This window comes from Takifugu rubripes, chromosome 8 (genome assembly GCF_901000725.2).
Source record: "Takifugu rubripes chromosome 8, fTakRub1.2, whole genome shotgun sequence".
Taxonomy (NCBI): domain Eukaryota; kingdom Metazoa; phylum Chordata; class Actinopteri; order Tetraodontiformes; family Tetraodontidae; genus Takifugu; species Takifugu rubripes.
In genome coordinates, this window is record NC_042292.1 from 2,988,460 (window position 1) to 3,012,845 (window position 24,386).

At 41.2% G+C, this 24,386-nt stretch overlaps 2 protein-coding genes across 7 annotated transcripts in view; one reads left to right on the plus strand and one right to left on the minus strand.

The window, feature by feature from the left end:
• Positions 1 to 20,398, minus strand: part of LOC101067688 (lysine-specific demethylase 6A) — a 28,505-nt gene extending 8,107 nt beyond the window's left edge. For 2 of the 5 annotated variants that reach the window (XM_011606117.2, XM_011606116.2), the window contains exons 1-19: positions 19,907 to 20,397; positions 19,706 to 19,769; positions 15,331 to 15,439; positions 15,073 to 15,122; positions 12,203 to 12,261; positions 10,712 to 10,832; positions 10,545 to 10,599; positions 9,777 to 9,811; positions 8,811 to 8,904; positions 8,601 to 8,727; positions 8,109 to 8,207; positions 7,730 to 7,949; positions 3,512 to 3,643; positions 3,351 to 3,422; positions 3,156 to 3,257; positions 1,668 to 2,027; positions 674 to 1,536; positions 210 to 339; positions 13 to 118 (exon numbers count right to left, since the gene is read on the minus strand). In XM_011606117.2, coding sequence (XP_011604419.1) covers positions 13 to 118; positions 210 to 339; positions 674 to 1,536; positions 1,668 to 2,027; positions 3,156 to 3,257; positions 3,351 to 3,422; positions 3,512 to 3,643; positions 7,730 to 7,949; positions 8,109 to 8,207; positions 8,601 to 8,727; positions 8,811 to 8,904; positions 9,777 to 9,811; positions 10,545 to 10,599; positions 10,712 to 10,832; positions 12,203 to 12,261; positions 15,073 to 15,122; positions 15,331 to 15,439; positions 19,706 to 19,769; positions 19,907 to 20,085 — 2,977 coding nt within the window. In that variant the 5' untranslated portion in view covers positions 20,086 to 20,397. Of the gene's footprint in view, positions 1 to 12; positions 119 to 209; positions 340 to 673; positions 1,537 to 1,667; positions 2,028 to 3,155; positions 3,258 to 3,350; positions 3,423 to 3,511; positions 3,644 to 6,439; positions 6,578 to 7,729; positions 7,950 to 8,108; positions 8,208 to 8,600; positions 8,728 to 8,810; positions 8,905 to 9,776; positions 9,812 to 9,967; positions 10,125 to 10,544; positions 10,600 to 10,711; positions 10,833 to 12,202; positions 12,262 to 15,072; positions 15,123 to 15,330; positions 15,440 to 19,705; positions 19,770 to 19,906 lie in introns of those variants that run through there. The other 3 variants (XM_011606115.2, XM_003966446.3, XM_029840975.1) reach the window with 3 other exon arrangements.
• A 29-nt stretch (positions 20,399 to 20,427) lies between these two features.
• LOC101067918 (FUN14 domain-containing protein 1) lies at positions 20,428 to 24,292 on the plus strand. 2 transcript variants are annotated; one of them, XM_011606113.2, is made up of 5 exons: positions 20,428 to 20,989; positions 21,392 to 21,560; positions 21,702 to 21,777; positions 22,980 to 23,114; positions 23,299 to 24,292. In XM_011606113.2, exons 1-5 carry the CDS (start codon positions 20,965 to 20,967, stop codon positions 23,374 to 23,376), a joined length of 483 nt encoding a protein of 160 aa, XP_011604415.1. In that variant the 5' UTR covers positions 20,428 to 20,964; the 3' UTR covers positions 23,377 to 24,292. The 2 variants fall into 2 exon arrangements, with proteins under 2 accessions (XP_011604415.1, XP_003966496.1); XM_003966447.3 differs by having other exon boundaries at positions 22,980 to 23,108.
• The last annotated feature ends 94 nt before the right edge of the window (positions 24,293 to 24,386 follow it).

Genomic DNA, 24,386 nt, shown 5'->3' on the forward strand with positions numbered 1-24,386 from the left:
CAAAGCATTTACCCAGTTTGAGAGCACCTGCCAGGCCTCTGATGACAGTGACTGGGTTGGAGGGGTTTGTGCAGAACTGGTGAAGTGGGGGAAAGAAAGCATCCCTCTTGTTCTCAAGCTGGACACAAAACAGGAAGTTAAAAGCAGGCACTTTTAGACATTTATAAACTTGTGGCAGCACAACAAAATATAGACTGAATATTTCTCACATAAATGCTCGGTGTAGGTGGGTTGAGCTTGTCTTTGGGCAGGGCTGGTGAAGGTGGCGGGGGAGGTCGTGGTGGGGGGCACTTGTCAAGGAGGATGCTGCTGTTGGAAAGGCCATTCCTCCCCAAGTTTCTGTGATAACCAGAAAGGCCACATCTTTAAAAACAAGCCTATCCAGTAACCTTCAGTGTTGTTTACAGTTATGCAATCATTTGTTTCTGGGTCTGCGGCTACATAAAAATTCCACCAGGAGGAGACATTGTCAAAACAAGCAACATCGATGAGATTTCATTCATTTTCTCTCTGGCCTGTACAAGAAAGCTTCCAAAACATCTGCAGAAATGTTACTTTCATGAATGCACAACTAACGTGACCCTTATTAACCAATCATGCAGATATTAAAAATAGAGTCATACGCACATTAAAAATAAATAAATCAGGTAAATCTTCAAGGAGAAATTCTCACCTGCAAGCCTTCAATACATCCGTGGAGCTGGGGTAGATGGATATCGAAGATGAAGAGGAGCTGCTGTGTCCATGTGGAGGTGTTGCTTTGAGGCTGGAAACAGTAGGTGGCTCAGCCTTGAGTGGACTTTGGGAGTCCTCAGAGATGCCTCCTTTGCCATTTCCGTTGACAGCGGGCGCAGCAGATGTGCTGGTTGTGGCAGGACTATGAGCTCCTGTTTGGGTATGTTCTGTTGATTTAGGCGACGGTGTGGCGGTGGATATGGCAGAGATAGGCGAGGACGCAGCCGAGCTGCCCTGCGCGTGAGGTGTGGAAGGGAGGGCAGCGGGGTGGATATTGTTAATTTTCTTATGGGTCTCGGGCATGGCAGATGCTGTGGACGTTGCTCCTTCCGATGGCCCCTCAGTCTCCTCGGAGCCCTTTCCCCCTGCCAGCAGGGCAGATAGTCTAGGATTGTCTGCGCTAAGGCTTGACTTCTCACCACCTTCTGCCACCTTGCCGGCATCCACCGAGTGTAAGTGATTGCCAAGCCCGTCTGCCTGAGCTGTTTTGCTTTCTGCAGATGGCAGCGGCGAAGGCGCCTTGCCTTCGGAGCCCCCGTTACCAGGGGATGTGGCTGCAGTGTTACTATCTTTGGTAGCACCAGGTGCTGCTCCACCTGAGGTAGAGGTGTGGGGCAGAGAGGGTGGGGACGAGAGGTGGTTGTGAGCTTGCTGCGGCGGTGACGGGACATCTGTGGAATGTCCAACCTGGTTGCTGGGATGTGTAGGGGTAGGGGTGGTGGTGTTGGGTGTCTGGGTGAGAGAAATGGTTCCCTCACTGGTGGAGTCAGTTCCAGGTGGAGTAGACTCCTTCTGAAGCCCCTAAAAGGGAAGAAAAGAGATCCTTATTTACCACTATTGTCATGTGTCCCCTTAGACACAGTCACTCGAAATCTGCTGAAAAGCTGATTTTCCAATTGGGGGAAGAAATTGAATAGCCAAGCATTTCTCACCTGAGAGGAGTTTAGGTGCAGGGCCTGGCGTGGCGCGGAGTCCTGTGTTTGCGTGCGTGTGCAGGTGTGAGGTAGCGTTGCTGCATCGCCGCTGCCAGCAGGTTGCAGGTAAGGCACGTCTCCATTGGGCCCTGTGGCTGTGGGCCCTGGCTGATTACTACTGTTATTACCCACAGGAAGGGACTCAGCGTGTCCTACAGGCCCATTGGCCAGCAGCTGAGGCTGAGGGCCCACGGGTCGGTGGGGTCCCATGTGGGGCCGTGTCGGCTGGAGGCTGGGGTTGGGAGAGGGAAGTGAGTTGACCGTGGGGCCATTGGAGAGCGAGGGCCTCACCTGAACTCCTGAGGAGTTCTGTCTCATCTGGAAAAGAAAAGATGATGTCAGTTCATATGCAATAGCAAGAAATATTTACTTATAAGTTGAACTCTATCATTTGTGCTTCTTAAGACAGCACTTTACCCTTTACTCCAGGAGAAGAGCACAAAAGGTTTTAACAGCCTTTAAGCAGCGTATTGAGAATGCTTACTTTAAAAAGACAAACATTGTCATTAAAGTGTTGATATTAAAGTGTTATTTAATACCAACAGCTTTTTACCACATCTGACAGTCCGATTTCCCAATAATCTAGTTTCACTCAAAGAGCCCACTATTGCACTCTAATATTTTATGAATTCACATTTGCAGCAGCCACTAGGGGACAGTATGTATACACCCTGGTTACGTTCAATTTTGTATTTTGACAGAGCGATCATGCACAATTGAATCTAAGAGCATTGAAATCGCTTTCCTTATAATATTACCAAGATCCATATTGGAACTGTGACGAGGAAACAGCCTTTTGTATACAGTGATCCCTCGCTATATCGCGGTTCATCTTTCGCGGCTTCGTTGCTTCGCGGATTTTTTTTGCGAGTCGTTCATTGCAGTTCTCAAATATAATCGAAGGTGGCATATCCGTTTATAAAAATCTTCTTGCTCAGAAAAAGAAAGAGCGCCAACAACTACCCATAACAATGTTCTTCTCTCGGAGAAAGACTCCTGCGCCTTCAGTAGAAACAGACGCTACAGCGGAGCAGAGTCAGGACGCAGAGGCACAGCTGGGACCGTGAAATACGCCAGTGACAATGTTTCCAACCTTGTATTACTAGATTAAAATGATTGTTTTAAACAAAGTTTGGTCTTTAAAACAGGTTTTGATGTTTGGTTTCATTCTACTGTTCAGTATTGCATTGTAAAATAATTAAAAAAAATAAAGTTGCTACTTCGCGGATTTCACTTTTCGCGTGTTAATTTTGGAACGTAACTCCCGCGATAAACGAGGGATCACTGTACATGGTAAATGATGGCCGACGAGAAAGTGATTAAAGAGTTAAGAGCCGCACTCATCGAGTTCACAAAAAAAGCTTCTGAAGTGGAAATTACTCCACTATAGGTCAAGAGGGGAGGTTATTCAGCCAGCTATCTGAGGGCAAAGGAATTTTGCTTTACCTGGTGCTGGTGCATCATGGCGAGCTGAGCCTCAAGTTGTCCTAACATCTGAAGCTGTGGAGGCTTCAAGCTGGCTCGGTTACTCCGCAACTGTTCCAGCAACTGCAAATAATGAGCAATAAACTCGGTAAAATGGAGAAATTGAGAATATGAATAAAATACCAAACAGAAAAGGGAAACATCATCCACACTAACCTGCAGTTTCTGTGGGGAGAGGTACCAGCTGGGAACTGGCTGTGGTGCCGTGTTACCGGCCCAGGAATCACTCTAAAAATTGAGCAAATAAAGAGATGAAGGTGGACAAAGTACAAAACACAGGCATGAAACAAATTTATAATGGTCAAGGTCATAATCACCTTGGAAGGACTGGAAGCGCGCCTCCTCTTGGTTGGGCAGGATTGGTCCTCTGCTTGGCCCAATGTGCCCACATGAGGGGGCAAAGACTGACCTGAGCTCCCACCCTCTGTGCTTTGATTGGGCTTACAAGCCTGGAGGAGTGGGGAGGGGAAGTGGCGGTGAGCGCAGGCGGATTGGGAGAGGAAAAAGGCCAGAGATGAAAATGGAACGACATAAAAAATGTCATGAAATAAAGAATGGGTATAATAAGAATTGGGAGAAAATGAGGGACAAACAGGAGTTTGTAAAGAAGCAAAACAAAAGCAAATAGGAGAATGAAATTAAGAGGGTCAAAGCAAAGCAAGAGATGCAGAATAAGGAAAAGAGAAAAAGAGTGATACTGTGATTTGGGTGCTGGAACTTGAACAAACAGGCAGGACATGTAGAGCAAAATGTCCCTGATTTTCTGAGGCAGACATTTCACACGGCAAAATGGCCATGGGGCTGTTCTTAAGGGAAGGCTAGCGGAAATTCAGCACTTCTGAACTCACCCACAATCTCTTTGCTGCATGTCAGTGGGTTCCTGACTTTAAGCAACATCAAACCTTAGATCTACACAGCTATATATTCGTGCTTATGCCTCGTCTATTGTTTTTTTTAATTTCTAGGTCATGAACATTGTGTAACATCACAAACAAAACATCACAGAAAACAAGGAAGAATATAAATATTAAGACACTGCTTCATTGGCTACTTTTCAGGATATTTGTAGTCTTTTTAAGGAAACAAATATATTAGAAAAGACATCTTAAAAGCTAAAATAAAAAGATTTTTTTACTCAAGTAAAAATTAATAAAATATGCATTTTACAAAATAATAGTAAACCTCAATTTGAAAATGTTTTACCACACACTGTGGTCTTATATTACCTCAACTGAAAGTTCAAAGAAAACGTTTCCAAACCTAAAATAACGTCATGTAGCACAACTATTCGTATGTTTGTGAATAGTCACATTCATTTTTGTCTGATCGAGAAAATGAAGATTCCTCAGGTAAAATAAAAGATCTTACAGATATTACTTTGCTTCAAGTCTTGTAAATATTGATTCAATACAGAATGTCACACTGAACATATCCCCATTTCAAAATAAGCTGGAGAAAGAATTCATGAAATATGTCAACAAGTCAAATTTGCTTAGTGATGACATTCCCCTCCTGTACAGACAGCGAAACAACATTCTCACACATACAGTGATGGACACAATAGGAATCTAGGGCAAGATGGTCATGAATGATGACAGGTAATGATTGAACATTAGGGGGCGTCACTGAGGCTTTCCTTGAGCAGCTGCAGGACATCTAAGGTCAACTACTGAGGAGGGAGGAGAGCTGATGAAAAGCCTAGGGATACTCTGCTAGCACAACTTCACCAATCACACTGCAGCAAAAGGCCAAATGTCTTTGAGTGATCATTAAAAAGGGAGATCATTAACTAGATTACAACTTGCTTCTGAATAAGGGTATTTGCAAAATGCAAAAATGGCAGCTTAACATTTTGCCGATTTGCCAGCATTTTTCGATGCAGTCAAAATACACCGAGTGATATTTTAATTTAAATAAAATGTAATGTATTTGGAAACCCCACATTTTTTGAAAGTAGCACAGCAATAGCATGAGCTAAATTTTAGATAAACGCCTTTCAGCAAGAAAAAAAATTAAATGCAAATTAAATCGATCAAAAAATTTCACAATGAATTTGTACTTAATTAGGGACTAACACAAGAGATACAATGACTTTCCTAATTAATGAGAGTTTTCACCACTCTGTTTATGATTCAATTTGAAATAAATTATTTATATTATTGGTCGACTATGATCTTAGGCATTCAGCATCACAGTGACACCAGACAATTTTGTACTGATATCAATGCCTGGGTGAGGGAACACTTCAAAAACACTTGGCTGTTAGCACAGCTCATCCCTACAAAAACAGACTGTTGAACCTTTCAAAGAAATTGTATATAATTAATCCAGAAAAGCCCCCTCCAAATCCAAACTCATTCAAAATAAGTGTGTTCATAGTTTATTATCCAACATCTGTGCTATGGTGGGCATTAGTCATTCTGAATGATAAACGCATCCTTTTCGCAGCTAAGTACACATCCTTTGGGGGGGGGGCACCTATTTCAGCAAAAAGTAGGCCATACTAAAGGGGAGAGGATAACACCTAAACATATTTTCCCACTGACTCAAATACCAGAGATTTTAACTGAGCCCCCCACCTGATAAAAAACCTCAAGCGTTGGAGCCAGAGTGGTAAAATTGCCTCTGCCTCAGCAAACATAATTTACTAGCAAAAAAAAAAAAAAAAAAATGTTAAGAGTTAGATCTGTGCCATTTTCAAATTAAATATGGGGTTTGAATGTTTAGCAGTCATGAATGTCCATTTACATTATTAAAAAAATCACAGCCTTTTGTATACTCATAATAGCTTCATTGCCCAAGTGTGTTTATGGATAGAACCAATAGACACTTCAACAGAGCGTGATGGGTGAAGTCGAGAAACTACAAGGCTATGAAGAAAGGGAGTGCAATAGTTGGGTAACACTTGGCAGGACCCCCCTTCATTCAAAAGAGATTCAGCAACCAACTAATGCATTTAAAACAAATGTATCACTCATTGAATTTCTACTCCAGTGAGATCATGGACAATCTCATTTAAGGAGTGTTTTATGGTGGTTCTTGTGTGTAGAAGGTGACACTAAGCTCAAGTGTTACCCATCAGTGTTTACAACAGTGCATGCGTGTATGTTACTTTGTATGTATGCAGTTGACAATTAAATATGCGAGTGCCTGTACAGGTATTATGGCACTCAGTCAAAGGGAGAGAGGGAGAGAGGGGTGGTAAAAGTGAGTGGGGGGATAAGTTTATCTATCTAGTCTCTCACCTGCTGTTGTGCACTGCTCAGGCCTCCCTGCCTGGAGGTTAGCTCAGCTGGGATAGGAAGACTCCATGCCTCCTCAATAAGAGGGAGCATTTTACTTTTACCCTGTAGGCTACTGAGCTGGGGGTTACTCAACTGAGCCTAGGGGAATGGAAAACGATGTGAAAAACAAAAAAATAAAAAAAAATAAAACACAAGGCTTTTTTGGTTGGTTGGTTGTTGCTGAATAAAGGATGAGTTCAAAACAAGGAGAATTGTCAGCAATGATAAATAAGTAGAGGTTAAAACACAAGTGAGTTGGACGTTGCTGATGTAAAACTTGTGTCTTGGCTGGACAGCACACCTACATAATAAACAGCATCAACCCACACAAGAAAGCATTACTACCTGTCTGACATTCAGCAACAGTAGTCTCAAACACACAGTCCCACAGGTCCATTAAAACAAGCCACTGAGCTTGTCTTAATGCCATGATTTTATGCTAACATGACTAGTGGAAATGTAACATTCCTTCATGCATGTGTAAAGGAAAAATGACATTGCTTGGACAAAAATATAAATGACAAATGTGATATAGGCACTGTTCGAACCCCAGCTACTACACCTATTATTCTCTGCTGAGAAGCTTCGGATGTTTGACATTGGCTGTAACCTTGCACATTAACTGCAATGTGATTAGTGGCACAATCCATGCATGCACTTCGTGGACTTTAGTCTACCTATGTGCATCCGTCGGTGCGTTTGTGTACACGTTTGTGTATTTTTAACATTAGAATCTCATACGATTGTGCTCTAGCAAAATAGTGGCACAATGGTGTCACCATTGGTTAAATTCTCACTTATAACATCAGCTTCATTAGGCAATCAGCAGTGCCCTACAAATCGACTTGGTAAATTATGATTAAAGGCTTCTTTTTGTAGCACCTTGCACAGAAAAAAATACATATAACTATGCAACATGGACATTATAATACTCACAATAAATCAGATTTTAGGAACTGGTATCAATAGGTGAATGTTTGGATATATATCTGTTTGAAGAAACTGCTGGTACAATAATATTGCATTTATATTAGATGTATTGTGCAGTGTCTTTATTAAGTTAAACTAGAAGCTAAACTAATCCAGAATTTCTGATTGAAAATAGCTTCAACAAAGTATCAACAATGAGCAATAAGTGTCACAGCCATCAGCTTTCCGGAAAACTCTCAAGTAACAAATAAGTGTTTTGATGCTAGATGTACAGGTCTGTAGTTCAAACACATGTGCTGACAGGCAATTAATTGCACCTACCTGCAGGCATTTGATGCGGTGTGCTAATGCGGTGGTGTTGGTGCAGCCCTTGCTGCGTGTGGCATTAATGTAACACTTGATGGCATCGTGTGGCTGGTTGCATGACTCATACAGTGTCCCCAGGTCCATCCAGGCAGCAGCATGGCTGTGATCCAGCTGAACGGCACAGATGTATGCCTGCAAAGCATCCATGGGCTGGTTCTGCTGCTGGTACAACACCCTGTTTTAACAGTTCGGAGCATGAGTGGGCAATAGGAATCCGATTAGTTTTGTTGTTGAAACAAGATATATTCAAAAACCTGTAAAACTGTCGTCAACACTTTAGGCTTAGATTTTCTTAATAGAAAATGATTGAGCAATTGAAAAATTTGACTCTCACCCGATAGAGCACCAGGTATCGGCACTGGCCTCTGATTTGTCTATGGACTGCCGGTAGGAGATGAAGGCATCCTGGACCTTCCCAATACTGGAGTAGCACCTGCAGGAGACATAAGCTAGAGTTGGACTGGAAACCTAATGAATTCAACAAATATAAATGGACTTGCTGGTTTGTTCACTGTGCAACCAACAGAACAGTTAAGAGCTAAACAGTAACTTCCACAAAATGACTTATATTACAATTTGATGGGTTATTTTGTTTTTCTAAGCAAATATTATAAAATTCGTTAAGAGAGAAATGTAGGAAAACTTCAAATGTCACACTATAAGTTTTAATTAAAAACTTTGTAGTTGGAAGCAATTTAACACATTGAGCAAAGGGATTCAAGTTTCCCTAACTGGCCACTAGGGGAAAAATATATTATATATGAAAATATATATAAAAATAATTAGAACTGACTAAATTGTGCAGTTAAATTAAATGTACGCATACCTGCCAAGGAAGTACCAGGACTGTCCAGAGTTGGGATCAGCCTCCAGAGATTTCTGTAGACACTGGATAGCATAGCTCTCTCGGCTGGCTCTGTCCCCAAGCTGTTCAACTGTGTGATGCATCCAGCCTGGAATCAAAATGGGGAAATCATCCATCTCAAAACGTCACTCCTGAAACAGTGTGAGTGACATGGTCTTCTTGAAGGCTCACCTAGCTGCTGCAGGGTAGTGGCCTTCACCTGTGCAGGAAGATCCTCCGTCTGCAGGAGGCTCTCATAGGCCTCTTTGGCAGCCCGATATCTCTTCTGGATATTTAGAAATGAATTATTTAGTAACATAAGACAATGCACACAAGAAAGAGTAGGAAGAATGTGGCATCTTAATGCAATGCTCAATAGATAAGTCTATGGTTTTTCCTGCAGTGATATGTCCTAAAATAAACACATCAACTGTAAAGTATGAGGAATCCCTGAGAATGAAAGAGGTACAATATTTCTCCACTGAATCTGGGGGTGCCGAAAATAATCGGTTTTAATTTGCATTGAGATTTTTAATGGGATGCTTCTCAGGGGCAACCCCAAAAAACGACAAAAACGATTTTCTTTTTGTTCGGGTTTCAAAGAATCTGTTGTCTTGTTGGAGTCCAATTGTTTTCATTTTGTGTTAATAAAAAGTTATCAAAATGACTATTTTGTTCATTTATGAAAAGCCATGCAGTGCATGCTAGAAAAGTGAGGATATGATGCATCTGTTATGTATCGAGATGCACCGTGTAATCCAATCATCTCGTATCGTAGACTCCTAAATCGTAATCAAATCGCATCGCAAGGCCAGTGAAGATGCACACCGCTAACTGGAACTGACATGAAGAGGAAAAAGAGACCACCAGAATACAAAAGAGGGGGGAGACCAGACTTTCTTGTTTCCGTGGCAACCCCGATGATCAGCTCAGAGTAATCGCCTATCCCCACCCACCCACTCACGCTCCCTGCTCCCTTCTAAATTTTGTCTGCACCTGGTTCAAAATGAAGAGCAACAGAAAAGCAGGGCTCTTCCTGATGATTTCAGATGGGCTGTTGTAGGTCTAAAAAGTGTCAAATCAATCTGAACTGCAAATGATAGAAATATTTATGTCATTGGAATTAAAGTGTGTAAAAAGGAGAGAAAATAGACTTACCTGAATCTCATATAAATGAGCAATGTGGAACTGAACTGTAAGGGTAGAGAGGAAAACATGATTAGTATTTTTATTTAACATTTAAGAAAAGACTTTTCCACCCAGACTGAACTTTTTCCCCCAACAAATAGAAATCTATGAAAAAGAAAGTAGTGCAGCAATCAAAAGAGAGGACAAGGTTGCTCGTTTACATCAAGTGTAAAAGAGTAGATAGGTAGATGTGCTCCTGGAGGCACCTTCCTTTGTCTGGAGCGCTGCAGTGTCTGATCTAAGCTGCCTGAGTGACTCTCAGCAGATGGAGAGAGGGAGAGAGAGAGGGAGGGAGAGAGGGAGGGAGACAGAGAGAGAGAGAGAGAGAGAGAGAAAAGAGGAGGGGGAAGAAAGATGGGGGCTGCCCTTGCGAGAGAGAGAGAAAAGAAATGGGGGAGGCAAACAGTGGGGCTCTAGGCAAAAAAAAGATATTGCTGTCGCCAAGGTAACAGGTACAAGAACAGGAGAGATGAGATGGCAGCAGCATATCAAATAATGCCAGCGCTCTACCCAGGCTGAACTCTGGCAGCCCAACATAATCAGAACTGTCTGAGAAGAACACAATAGGAGGCTTGTGCTCCTCTGATGATAAGAGTTTCCCACTCCAGGGTTACACTGAGTGCTCTATTTTGCTTATTTTTTTCCCCTTCTACTTTGAATTACGGTGTTTGTTTCTTTAAAAAAAATAATTAAAAATCTGTCACTTGTTTCAATAAAATGTCTGAGATATGTACTCACTTTCAGCTTTGGACAAAGTGCAGGGGTTCGAGTCAATCAAAGCCAGCTGAAAATGCTGGCAGAGAACACAAGACCAGGTCAGTATGACCAGACACCGTAGAACCTTTATAAAGACGACAATAACACATGTATCTTGCCTATTTAAAATAAATCCAATCAGGGATTACCTTCAAACTCGACTCGTAGTCGGTGTTGACCTTGAACATGAGACCCAGGCGTAAGTGGATCTCCTTTGCCCGGGAGAACCCGGGGTCAATGTACAGTACCTCCTGGAATGCTTTGATTGCCCTGTGACGACAGATGGAGAAAGAGATGACAAGCTGTGAAAGCAGCATTAAAATAATGTGAAGAAAGGTGAATAAAGCAGTGGGGGAGGCAGACTGTTCAATCCTATATCAGGGGCAGACTGTTGGACTGGGTCCTGTAATAAATCTCTTCACACCAAAACATCTACAAAAACACCAACCTGAGGGAAGCACTGAAATCAAAAAAAGATGTGTACTAATGTCACCATAGGGAGAGCAGATGCTCAACTCTAAATAGGTTTTGTGGGAGATGAAACAGGAACCTCTTGAACAATCTGCCTGCAGTATAAGGTTGCAATGATTACCGTAGTCGACAAAGTCAATGACTTTGTATATTTAAAAAAAAAAATGTTTTCTTTATGGTTGGTGTGTCCTTTTAATGTAATAGTTTTCACAGACACACTGATTGTGATACAAAAAGATGAAACTAAGTGCAGCAGGATTTAGCAAGTGCACTATTTTGCTGTCTGGACTGATTCAAGTGCCTTGTCTACGCCTCCTCCCCATCCACACAGGTAAGTGTTAAGTTCTGCCAAATCCACTGTTTTGCAGAGAACACAGTAAATTCTGGTGTTGTCAATATTGCTGATGTTCTTAAGCTTATATTAAAGCTTATCTATTTATTAATTGCAGGTATAAAAAAAAAAAAAACTTAAGTAGCATAGATATTGCAAAAACATGTACGTAGACCATTTTTCCCCCTTTTTACAACACAGCCTCAAGCAAACAGAGCAAAAAAGGGCCATGCACATGCTAATGTCCTAATTACAAGCAAAGCAAATGGGATGAAATGGTTCATTCACTTTGAATGACATGTTTATAGTTGCATTTTATTTTAGATTATTCATATTATGCATTTTGAATACACATTTCATTTGTAAAGTTCAGTTGTTCATACCAGTCATTTTTAATGGGGTTTGTTTCAATTCATCCTTAGATGTACTATACTGAATCCCAGTGAGATTTTAGAGATGGAGTAAAAAGCGTAGAAACTCAAGGCCATGTCAGCACAAACACACAATAAAAATAATCATTTGACTAGCCGGCTTATCGTGAAAACAATAACCTGACGAATTGATGAATAAAATAATGAGTGACAGCCCTACAGCAGTCATCAAGAACAAAAGCTGCATTTGCTGATGCTTGCAGGTTGAGACTTTTTTTAAATTTAGCCACAACTGATGCTCTCTGGTTGTGGAGTTGCCATGGAAACACAATGACAGCCTCAATTGACCATTTTGTCACTGGTAAAACAAATGAAATAATATAAGAATATTATAAAGTGATGTGTGATCCTAGCTGATGTGCGTGTATGTGAGCCGACATTACTAGATGAAACCGAGTTGTACTTACCACTGAAATGCATTATAGTGGAAGTACACCATTCCAAGGCCATACAGAAAGGCTGCATTCTGGGTGGAAAGAGACAAGAAGAAAGTCTGAACCAAAGAATCAGTTAAGTTCCTTGACAGGCAGGAACACGGCGCATTTTCAGCAAATTTAAACTTTGCCTGTTAAACACATCACCAGCCATATGGCTGCTCCGAACAGCCCGGCATTGTCCTGAATAACTTGATATTAACTCTGACACGACACAGAAATGCATCCAACTGAGCTTATGTACCCCGAGTGACTACTTTTGTGGAGGTTTCTCCACCAGATGTGTCCCAACATAAAACACCACCTTGAACCTACAGAAGATGAAAGCAGAGAGACGCAGGACATGGTTGAGAAGTTCTTACAAGGCACTTGTAAGTATTGGTACGGAACTCTGAACAATGTCTGTTAAAGTTGAATCGGAAAAGTATTTCATGAGGGTGCTTTTTTTATGTATCCAACCAATTTTTTAAAAATGTTTTTGTCTCTTGACATTTTCACTGAACTTTGAAGATATTTTCATATTCAGCCTCAACTTTTTTAATTATAGTATTCTTCCCTGCCTGCCAGCCTCAACAGATATCTTGAGGTCAAGGCACAAAAGAAGTATTGTCTGAGGTTTTTTAAAAAAAAGTATTTCGAAGCAAATATGAAATCTGAGCACGAGCACAGCAGTTTATAGGGTTCACATTTCAAATTTAAAATTGTTGGCCAGGCCAACAGAAAATTTGAAATTGCCATTTCATTTGAAAAAGGCTGCAAGCCCACGTGTAAATGAAAAGCCTGAGGGGTGAGACCAGGAGCAGTAATCATTCATCAGTTTCTCCATATGCTCTTTGAAGTGGGAAAGTTTAAATCACATGACCAGCTTGCTCCTCAGATCTATAATTCTGACCATTTGAATTTAAACCGCGTATACAAAGTACAGTAACACAGCTCTCAAAGGTTTCAAATGAAAAATGTTATAGGGAGGAAAAACATCAATTTTATTTAAAAAAAAAAAAAAAACCTTTGAGTTTTTTTTGGTAAACGGGTTATCAAAAACACGATCACATAGAACATGATTTATTACAGTGGTTTAACTGACAATCAGCATTTTGCATGGCATCCTTCGACATTTTGATAACCCAGTTAACAATAAATCTGAAAAAGTATAATAGCACTCAAAGGTTTTTCAATAAAATTCATCTCGATCCCCTGAAATGTGAAACCTTTGAGAGTCACTGTACTTTGTTCTTGTTTTTTGTATACTCAGTTTACATTCAAATGGTGGTGATTATAGATCTGAACAGCTAGAACGACTACAGTATTTTCGCGACTATAAGGTGCACTTAAAAGTCTTACATTTTCTCCAAAATGGACGGGGCACCTTATGTGTGCACCGAGTTCCAAAATCTGTAAATGCTTTTTGGCCAGATTTCACAAAAGCCATTTCGGAGCCATTTGGTTCAATTCGGATACAGAAGAAAATGACTTTGATGGATTTGTGGATGAGGATTAATCACAGAAATAACCTGAGTACATTGCTAAATACACGCTAGCATGCATGTTTTGAGCTAGCGTACCAGTAGGTTTTACCATGCCAGCGCCCTGTGATGCGGAGCGCCTTATGCATGTTAAATACAGAAATAGCACCTGTAACTGAGACTGCACCTTTTAATATGGTGCACCTTATGGTTGCGAAAATATGGTGGTTTCCAATAGTGAGTATCAATACTAGTACTTTTTATACACACAAATTTAAAAAAAATAAACTTTGAGGTTTTTTAGTAAATTGCTACTATTAAACAAGGCTTGACAAGATGCACTTTCTTGGGCCAATGACCAATTAATCGTACCCAATAATGTTCACGTGGGGGAGCAATATGTCTGTTTAAATAATTTGTTGATTTATTGTACACTTCCATGTACTGTTTACCAAGTTTCAAAAATATTATTTTTTCTTTTTTAGCCAATGTTTGACTCTTCCAAACTGACTGAAAAGAAAAGTTTAAACCGTGTGACCTCTAGATGGCATTGAGGACTGACCAGAGATGAGTAATGCAATAAAATTACCTTAATGTTAAATGACTTTTCCGTCACAAATATATGGCACAATCCATATTGCCATCATGATTGTTTGTATCTGACTTATTTCAAGATTAAAAAGAGCCCAAAACAAACGCCACAAAGACATTAAAAACACATTTAAACAAATATTTGTCTTTTTAAAGCAAAAACAAACACATCTTATTGGTTTAAATGCAAGTTTTTTGTCTTTGTTGCATTTATATTTTCAGCCTGTCACTATATGGATGTTTTGAATTATTAGCTAGCCATAGTCTCAGGAGCAAAGAAAAATGCCAGTGCAGTTACACTCCTTTGGAGTAAATGAGACTCATAACACACAAACCATCTGCAATTTATGCAATGGGAGCGTCTGTAAAAAGTTTCAAAACAGCCAATCGTATAAGACAATCATGCGATGTATCGGCCGACCCGATACAGCCGATCACCTCTTGCAACTTTCATTTTGCAGTTTTCATTTGAATTCTCAAACCAAAACCGTTTTCGTGACTGTGATTGTCTGAACAGGACGTGAAGCACATGATTGCCACAGCACCACCATCTTCTGGCAAAGTGTACTACTCGACATAAAGTTGTTGGTTTTTTTGCATTGGGTATTGACAACCATGTGGGTACCGATACTTTAAAAAAGGTTGTATCGGTATCGGCCCAATACTGATACCTGGTACTTGCCCATCCCTAATCATAATATATTTTAGAAAAATACAGGTCTAATTGACAGGTCGATTGACAAGTACATGAGGACAAGAGCGCAGAGGTGTGTGTTTGACATTTCTTACCTTCCAGTAATCTGACTGTAAACTGTAGTACCTCTGGTATGCTGATAATGCTGTAATTAAAAAGCAGTGCAAAGCAAAGTGTGTCACTATCTCATAGTGAAAGGTAGTCAGCATTTTCTGCATTCCACTGTGTATCAGTCCTATCTAGGGAAAATGCAATGCATATGATCCAAATTTCACAGCTAAAGTATTAATTGGACACCAATAAAGCATCTCTGAAATATTCTGAAGAGCACCCGGGAAGGGCGTTTTGCTCACCTTTCGGATAATCCTCCAAGAGGAGATTGAAGTGGCCAAGCTGGCAAAATAACTCCGGCTCCACTTTGCCTTCAGCCTTAAGGATGAGCGAATCATAGCAGCGGACAGCCTGTACAAAACAATGAAAGGTTGTGTTGCAGTTTGCAAAAATAAATAAATAAATAAAACACAAAAAACGTGCTGGTGCCAAGCTGATTCCTTCTTAGCAGATCAATGAAAATCCCTCAATGAAAATAGCTTCTATTTTGATATGCATAATTCATGTCGCAAAAAGTGCCTTGGTGTGATGAAAAACATCGCGCAGAAGGGGTCTTTTACTGAAGAAGCGCAGAGTGCCCCTTGACTTTGGGAGAGGAGGCTAAACACACATCTTCACTCCAAACCTTGTTTGAGCGAAAGGGGAACAACAATAGAGACTGATCGCATTATTTTCAAAGCATCGGATTCAGCGGGAAAAATAGGGATCACTTGTGTTGCAAAAATGCAACATTGTGTGCACGTTTTAAACACTGCACATCTGCAGCAAACCTGGTTGGGGCATAGAACACTATAGTTGAGTCGCGGTCGTCTCGTGAGAACCTTTTAGACACCACGAGTGGCGGTGAGCCGAGATGAGGGTTTCGCCATGTCACGGTGCTACAGCAACATGCAATATCTGAACGGAAGGAAAAAGCACCTTCAGCGCAACAATCCAATTACATTGGGTTTTTTTTAGTTTCAAGTGTACTAGTACGTCAAAGCTGGTAACGTCCGGTCGCCAGTAGATGGCGCTATAAGTACAACTCGATAGTTGTGGGTAGATCTGCTCGGTGTTTCAATAATAATTAATATATAATAACGAACCAAGCATAATTGAAGGGGCAACTTGGATACATTCTTTTTTACTGCATTGCCAAAGTATTGGATCGGGACTACTGAGGAGATACTCAAGATCAATTGACTCCAAAAAACCATGTGATTGGGACGTCCCTAAATGTGACAAAAGGAGAGATGTACATTGTTGGCTTATTAATGACAGACTGACAGTGGGGAGACCTTAGATGTGTTAGGAACATTTGTGTTCAGACAAGGAGAATTAATGAGGATGCCATGTTAGCTTTGAGCATCTATAGTCGGAGATCACAACTGCACGTCAAACCATGTCATCACTCATAGATGGTGTGTATTAGTCAGCCTGGCCAGTGGTTGGGGGACCAGATATTATCACAAATCCATGTTGATGTGACCTACACAGTATTTGCCATTTTATTTAGCTCTCAATGATACTTTGCTTTTTCTTACCCTTTGGTTATTTTTACTTGCAATGCTGGGTGCAATCTTTGTGACTTATATTTTATATATATATGCTCTTCAAGTATTTATATATATATATAGTAGCTCTTCTACTGAAGTCAGCAAATTCCCCAACAGCATTAGTCAGGGGCGAATCTAAGAGCAGTAACAGCCAAGAAACCCGTCTCTGTGCGGCCTCGTTAGAGAAACTTATGTCAACACCAAGAGAACATGCACATGGAAGCTGGAAATGACAGTGATGCAGAAGATGCCTTCTTCAAGCCAGCGAGGCATTGAAAACAAAACAAGTCCAGAGCTTAATTGAATCCAAGTTTGTATCAATACACCTAATTATTGCCGTGATACAGTGACCTGGTTCTGTCACAAATGTCATTTTCACGGCACCTTTCTGGTAATCTGAAAGATCTGTTGCATGCCCACCATCCTGTAGCCGATCCCTTTATCTTCCCTTTTAGAATTCCCAATTTCCTAAATCTGCCCTGTATCATTTTAAGACCTAGCATTGACATTGCAAGCCATGCAAATTTCCTCAGGTAAATAGTTCAACGTGTATATATTATATTTGTAGGTAAACTGTTCGTAGAACTTCAATCCAGTGTGTTAGTGGCTACTAATGACTTTGTTTGAATTAGCAAAGGGCCAGATGTATCCACCAGGAGTGAGTGTGTTTACATGCACACAAAGAAGCCAAATTCCTGTGGTAGCTAATTTCCATAAAATGCATATGGACTCTTTTAGTTTGAAACTAAAGGAGTCCAAATGTAACCAGACTACGTCCAGATAGCTTGGTCACGAGTCAACTTACAAGAGCATGTGGATGGCGGGCTGGCCTGTGCAAACTGTGCAACAATTGGCTTATATTTTGCTGACCTGGAAGTAGAACCGTTCCAAAAGCAACTAGTAGTGACCTAGTATGGTCAAGTATTATTATTATTATTGGAACAGTGGGAGGACTCCCCTGACGCTTATGGATCTGAAAGAGCTCAATATTTCAAACTTTATGTGCGCGCACAAACCCCCCGAACTGGGGATCTTTTTTTTTTTAAAGTTGATAAGGTACTGGCCGTATCCTCTGCACGCCTGCTGCAATATACCTTCGACGCATGTATTGCCAATAACATGGCGCCCTTTGGGTGCTCCTAAAGCAGAACATCCAAACAGTATGCCAAGTATTGACGCATAAACGGGTCCATCGCTGCTGTTGGTTTAGCTGTGGCTGCTACCTAGCTGGCTAGCTTGTTTATGGATCATGGTGGTGTGACGTAAAAAGTCAACCTTTGCAGCCCAACAGCAACAACAACAAATAAAACAGTGCAAATCTCCACCTGGGGGAGCTGACCCCACCCTTAATCCAGCTAGCGCAAACTCATTTGTGGACAGAAAGTCCAATTGCATAAATCGGGCACACCAATTGAGCGACAAATGTAATCCAACATCCGATCAGCATATTTTTGACACCTGATACTTGAAGATTTTTTCCAATTCCACAGTTCTTCAACAACTGCATACCTTAAAAATCAAATGACGCAATTCTCCTTACTCAAAATAATAACACACCCTCCCAATTTCATCGACAATTATGCAACTAACTATATGAAACATCAACTTTCACCACAACCAGGAATGACGCCAGAAACGACTCAACATGAAACCGATCACGTAAGAGTTCAGTGAAAGCATAAAATACACGTTTTCATTGGACACCATTCAGGTCACCCCAGCAAAGAGTGATTAAAAAACATTTCTTTCACATCAAAAGGTAAATGATATCTCAATCTAGAGTTGGGATGGTGTTGGTTTATGTAAATAATTGGCCTTTTTAAAGGATTGACTGGTGTCGATGACAAGGCTGCACTGCATGTTGTCCTTATTCTTAGCACACCGGGGCTGCATGTGCAGCTAAAGCTACAGGAGGAGCTTCCCAGGTATCCCGCACCACCTAGCGAGCACATTCGAAGATGGGTCCCTGTAAAAAGCTGTCAACAGCGCTATCATCCTCCATCACCCATGGGTCACGATAATTGTACCGTAGGGGGCTTTTCCTTTACCGTTAGCAAGCAGGCGTGCTTCGTCCGTGCAGAACATTTTTTGCACGTAGCTTTGCACATGGAGAGCCACACTGGAGGAATTAGGACTGTAAACAAAGGGCACGGACATCACCTCGGTCTGTGAGAGCAACGCGGGGATACAAATGGCCAAGACGCGGCTAAAAACGTGGGAAACGGCCAAGAAACACATGCGCTATTCGGCACGACATATTCAAATCAAACTGGTTATCAGTATCGCTCCGCCAGGTCCCGCCATCTTGGACGGACAACCAGCCATTAACGTTACTTGTAACGTTTGTCAACTCGATCACCTCGAATGGAGAAGGAGCAGAACGTGTCCTTAAGTTGCTTCTGAGTTAATATGCAATGCCCTTCACATTGACTTCGCGTTACAACGTTACGCTTCATATATGCAAACAGGGTGGTCCTAACGTTAGCAGACCACGGCGAATAGCGTGTTTGGAGCTGCTTTGGGGCTACGGCGTTACTCCCAACGACGTAACATTTAGCAGCAAGAGGAAAGCTGCGCTGGTGAACAGGTGTGGCTACAGTCTGCAACAAAGCACACAACGATTTAAAACTAAACTCATTAAAGTGAGGTGTATCCGAAAATTAATCGACACCGAAACCGTGGCGACGGAAGTGTTGGTTTCAGCAACTGCACACTGTGAAGGATATGTAAGAACGCTAGCTATCCGCTAACAGGGAAGGGCGGCTACCTGGTAAATATTAAGATATGTTAGCGTTAACGAGCTAGTTAAATGCAGAGCAACTAGCAACGGGCTAGCGGTTATCGTGGCTAGCGACTCCGCGTAGCCGCAGGTGCAGAGTCGCTGTTCATCGGATGAGAGTAGTTAGCCAACTTGCAAGCTAGCTGAGCTGCAGCTAGCTGGCCTTAATGGCTTCATTAAGAGGGCCGCTTACGTTCTGCCTAGTACTTTGAGAGTCAATCCACTGTTAGTTAAAAGCATTTAATATACGCGATGGGTCGAGTTTCTGTCTGGCCACAGAACAGATATCTTTGGTTTTGGTACCTTTATCAACAGGGCCTTCGTTCTGGCGCCATCTTCATGAAGCTTCTGAAATCCAAACAGTGAGCTGCAAGCAAGAAGACAACATAGGCGGTTCAGAATCTCTTGCAGACTCGGAAAACAATTTCGATATGCAAGCACAGAATTTGAATGTATTTTTTCGAGCTGTGCGTTTATCTAAGCGCATTGGTGTGCTATTCCGACCTGTCGATCCCAACCAAACTGTCTCTCTCCTGGGTTGTCAGTGTCGGAAAGTCCTCCTCTGTTTCACTCGCTTTTCCCGCCGCCATTTTCTTTCCCTCATCACCACCAGAAGAAGCCGAGCCGAGACTCCGAGCGGCAGCGCAAGCAGCAACGGCGACAGACACACCGCACGATTGCATGGAAAATCGCGTCACGGGGACAAGCGGCTTGCTCCACAGAATCGAAAAAGAAAAAGCGAAGAAAACAAAATTGCCAAAAACTTTTTTTCCAGGGTGAAAAGATGCGATTCGATAGAGTAAATCCTTTCGGGGGACAGAAGCGCTCTACGATTAGCTCCTCAAACGTCACATTTTTCATCACAAAGTGACACCATTCCGCTTAGTGAATGCCAATAACTGTTTGTAAAATCCAAATTGTGAGTATTTGACCAAAAAATGCGATTCAGCCGCGAAGATAAAGTTGTTATAATTGTGTCACCCAAGCGAACCCACGCGCCGCTCTGGCCACGCCCTCTTTACGTTACCCAACCAATAGAGGCATCTACCTGAAGCCCACGTGATTTCCTTGCTATAACATTCATTTTATCACAAAATTTTATAGTATAGCTGCAATATAGTCACATTCTACACATTCTGAATGCGTACTATAGCTTAATGTATAGGTCTGTGTAGGCTCTTTATGTGTGTCCGACATCCTTGATCATTACAGTCACGGAACACTTTTCGTCATTAATCACCATTGATCAAAGAGTCGCATATTCCGTGATGCCAATATTTTAACCACTGGATATAAACTAGTTTTAATGCACGAAACATCACAAAGACGCACCATTTATTTCTGTATTATCGAAGTTCGCAATTTTCAAAGTTGAATCTCGACACTCTATTATCCTCTCCATGGGAAGATAAAATTGGTGTACTTAAATTAAATTTTTGCAAAATTTACTAAGCATAATCAAAGCATTTTATCTGACGTGGCAAAGTATCATAATTGTGGGCGCGGTTTCGCATTGTCAACATCCATGTCAACATCCTGATGACATAACCTGCTTCTTCAAAATGGCGACGGTGGATCACAGAGAAGGTTAGTGGTGGTTTTGGTTGTGGTGTGACGCTGGTTTCATGTGCAGTCTGAACAATTTGAGACATTTTAACCGAAGACAATGAAATGGTAACGTTATATTCAGGTTGCCGCTTGTAAGCCACCAACACAGAGCTGTAAATCATTCGTTTTCTTTCATTGGTAGCCATTTGACGCTAGGTTGCTACTATTAGCACACCAGTGCTTTGCAGAGAACAAGCTGCCATCAGTTTGTGTGACACGATATCAGTGATTGACGTAATATATTTAAAGGGTGAAGCTCACAATGTTTACAGCTGTTACTATCGTAAAGTTAGACAAAATGTAAATTAAGGTGCATATATTCTACATGATTGCAAATGACTGGACTCTTGAGTGCTTTCATTTTTCTCCTTTGCACAATAGCAGGCCAGGACGATCCAGAGAGTGAAGATGAGGTTTATGAGGTCGTTGATCTGACAGAATATGCCCGGAGGCACCAGTGGTGGAGCAGGGTGTTTGGGAGCAACTCTGGTCCAATTGCTGAGAAGTATTCTGTGACCACACAGCTCATGATGGGAGGGCTGACGGGATGGTAAAGCATGAGAGAACGGCCTAAGAATGAGTCCCAATGAGTAGACAGAAGAGTTGAAATACTTCTCCTTTTACATGAAATTTCTGTGTGGTCTGACTTTAGCAAGCAAATTGTAATACCTAACCCTTTCTCAACGTGTAGGTGTGCTGGTTATCTCTTTCAAAGAGTTGGGAAGATTGCTGCCACTGCTGTTGGAGGAGGATTTCTTCTTTTGCAGGCAAGTTTATGTACCACCTGGAAATGGTTGTATCGATGCAATAGAGTAAATGCAATGTAAAATCACATTTATTTGCCTACTGCTGAAGATGCCGGCTCTATTAGACTGCAAAAAGACTAACAGCGTGTGTCCATAAATGGAAGTGGGCCATCTTGTAAGAATTTGGTTTTAATCTGATTCAAAAGCTGGGCAGGTTGGATTATACCGTGTAAAGTTATTACTAACCACTTAACTTTGTCAAGTCTTGCTTTCATCTCACAGCGTCCTTATCATTAAATACAGTTTTTCTTGCTAAAGGCATATTGGAGACCAGAGGAACTAGATTTTCATGTCATTGATATGAAATGTAAAAAAAAGGAGAAGATACTTTTTATTCGACCACATTTATTACCGTTATTAAATAATATAAGGGCAAGTTTTGACCACACTTCATATTTTTGAATGCTTTTCTTGATGCCCGTCCTCAGACTGCACCAATTGCATATTTGATCTCGGTGTGCAGAAGTGTCAAACGTGTTGCTGAGTTGCTGCTATTTCATGTATAAAACAGTTTGTCCACTGTAAGCTATTTGGTTGGATGAATTTATGCTCTTGAGCTTTTACATGTTTGGGTCATAGCGATACAGTATTAAAATATCGTAATATTAGTGTCTTTGTTGCACGGGTGGAATTGAAAGTACAGACTGGCCTCGATGGATTCAGTTATTAAACATCTTTTTACTAGAGAGTGGTACAACAATGTATTTTTCATCTATGCCTTAAATTCCTAACTTCAAATATATCCTATTCAGAAAATCTGTATGTGTTAACACAGATCTATACAGCGTTTGCCCTGGATTTAATTCTGCTTGGTCACTTGTCCTCTGAATGTGCTTATAGTTTTAATTGAGCAAGAGAGCCTCGAGCGCAGACAGACAGTTGTGTGATGATGGGAATACAAAGAGTAGAAAAGTCCAGACAGACCAAGCACCTATGAGAGCATGCTCCAGTCCACTCAGATCCCCACTAATGCCTCAAGCCACGCGTTTCCGAACACTCGCGCTAATTTTGGCCACGTGCCACATGTGAAGAGTAGACCACCGAAGTGATTTGCAGAAGAGCCTTTTAGGTTATTTCCATTGTGATTATTTCTTTTAGTCAAATAGATAATGATTAAAACATATTCAGCCCTGGCTGCCTTTTTATTGTGTGTCTTTCACCAGATTGCCAATCATAGTGGGTACGTACAGGTGGACTGGAAGAAAGTGGAGAAGGATGTGAATAAAGCCAAGAAGCGTCTGAAGAAGAAAGCCAACAAAGCAGCCCCTGAAATAAACACATTGATTGAGGAGGTAAAGGTACCTGTTGCGAAATTCACTCTTTTTTCTCCCTATTTTCCATAATATAATAATGTTCTTCATGTTCTATACTGAAGGGTTCTTGATGTGCAAGACAGCAGTGCCCTCTAGTGCATAGATTTCAGTATGACGCAGCATGCAGCGGTCTCAGTGTCTCATTTATGTGTTCATCTCTCCTGCACAGGCCACGGACTTTATCAAAAGGAACATTGTCTTATCCAGTGGGTTTGTCGGCGGTTTCTTGTTGGGTTTGGCCTCCTAAAGATGTTGATTTGCAATGCACCATCTCCATTACATCATTGTCCTGTACCACCTGACATCTGTGCACCGATTCAAATTTAAACAACGCAACAAGCCGAGTGGGGGCAAAAGGTGTATATTTAACATTTAAAGCATGAGCTGTTGTGACAATGCTGTCAACTGTGTAAATACCTTTTTATTTTTAAGCAGTCCTCACAATTAAATTCTTTCTGGGAGTGGACAGACTAAAACATTCAGAAGATAATGTGAAGACTTTCCTTAAATTGCTGAAGTTGTTAAATTGCCACAATTTTGCACAGATCTGAATAAGTTTGCGTGACCAGTGCTGACCTTGGATCTTTGTAATCGGTAGTTACGGCTGCCAAAGTACTGACAAATCAAACGATGTGAAACAAAGGAAGGCAGCAGAGTGAGACAGCAACGCAACCTTCCCCAGTGTAGGTCTGTTCAAAAGCTTCTTCTTACATGGGCGGTGGGGGGCGGTAAGGCTATATTCAGTAGCACTGGAGTTGATATACAACACATATCATTGCGGTTAACTGTATTTTAATAGAGAGCTTCAAATACAGGATGAGCTTCTGTTACCATCAACAAGCTAGATACCAAAAGAGCATCAGTCCTGTCATTCTAGAACACTATAGTTATGTTTCATACAGCAGTGTTTACTGTGTATTATTAGGACATAAAGAGGCTCATCCCAGTCTGCCTATTTTTATTTTTTTTTTGCCTTTTCTACCAGTGTTATATAGTGTTTCATTCTTTATGGTTGTGACTATTCATTTTCTTTTATATGCTTGAATTCCCTTGGTTGTATTCATTTTGGTCTCTAACTGAATGAATATTGATTGTGATTTGACTTAAAATTACTGCTGTTGGATTTTATTTTACAGACAAGTAAAATTTTATCAGTGACTCAGTCTGACCTTGAGTTTTTGGTGGCATGACATATTTCCTGTTTGCTTTGAATTGAGTAAGATGAATAACATGAACTGAATGAGATCAGAAAGGCCT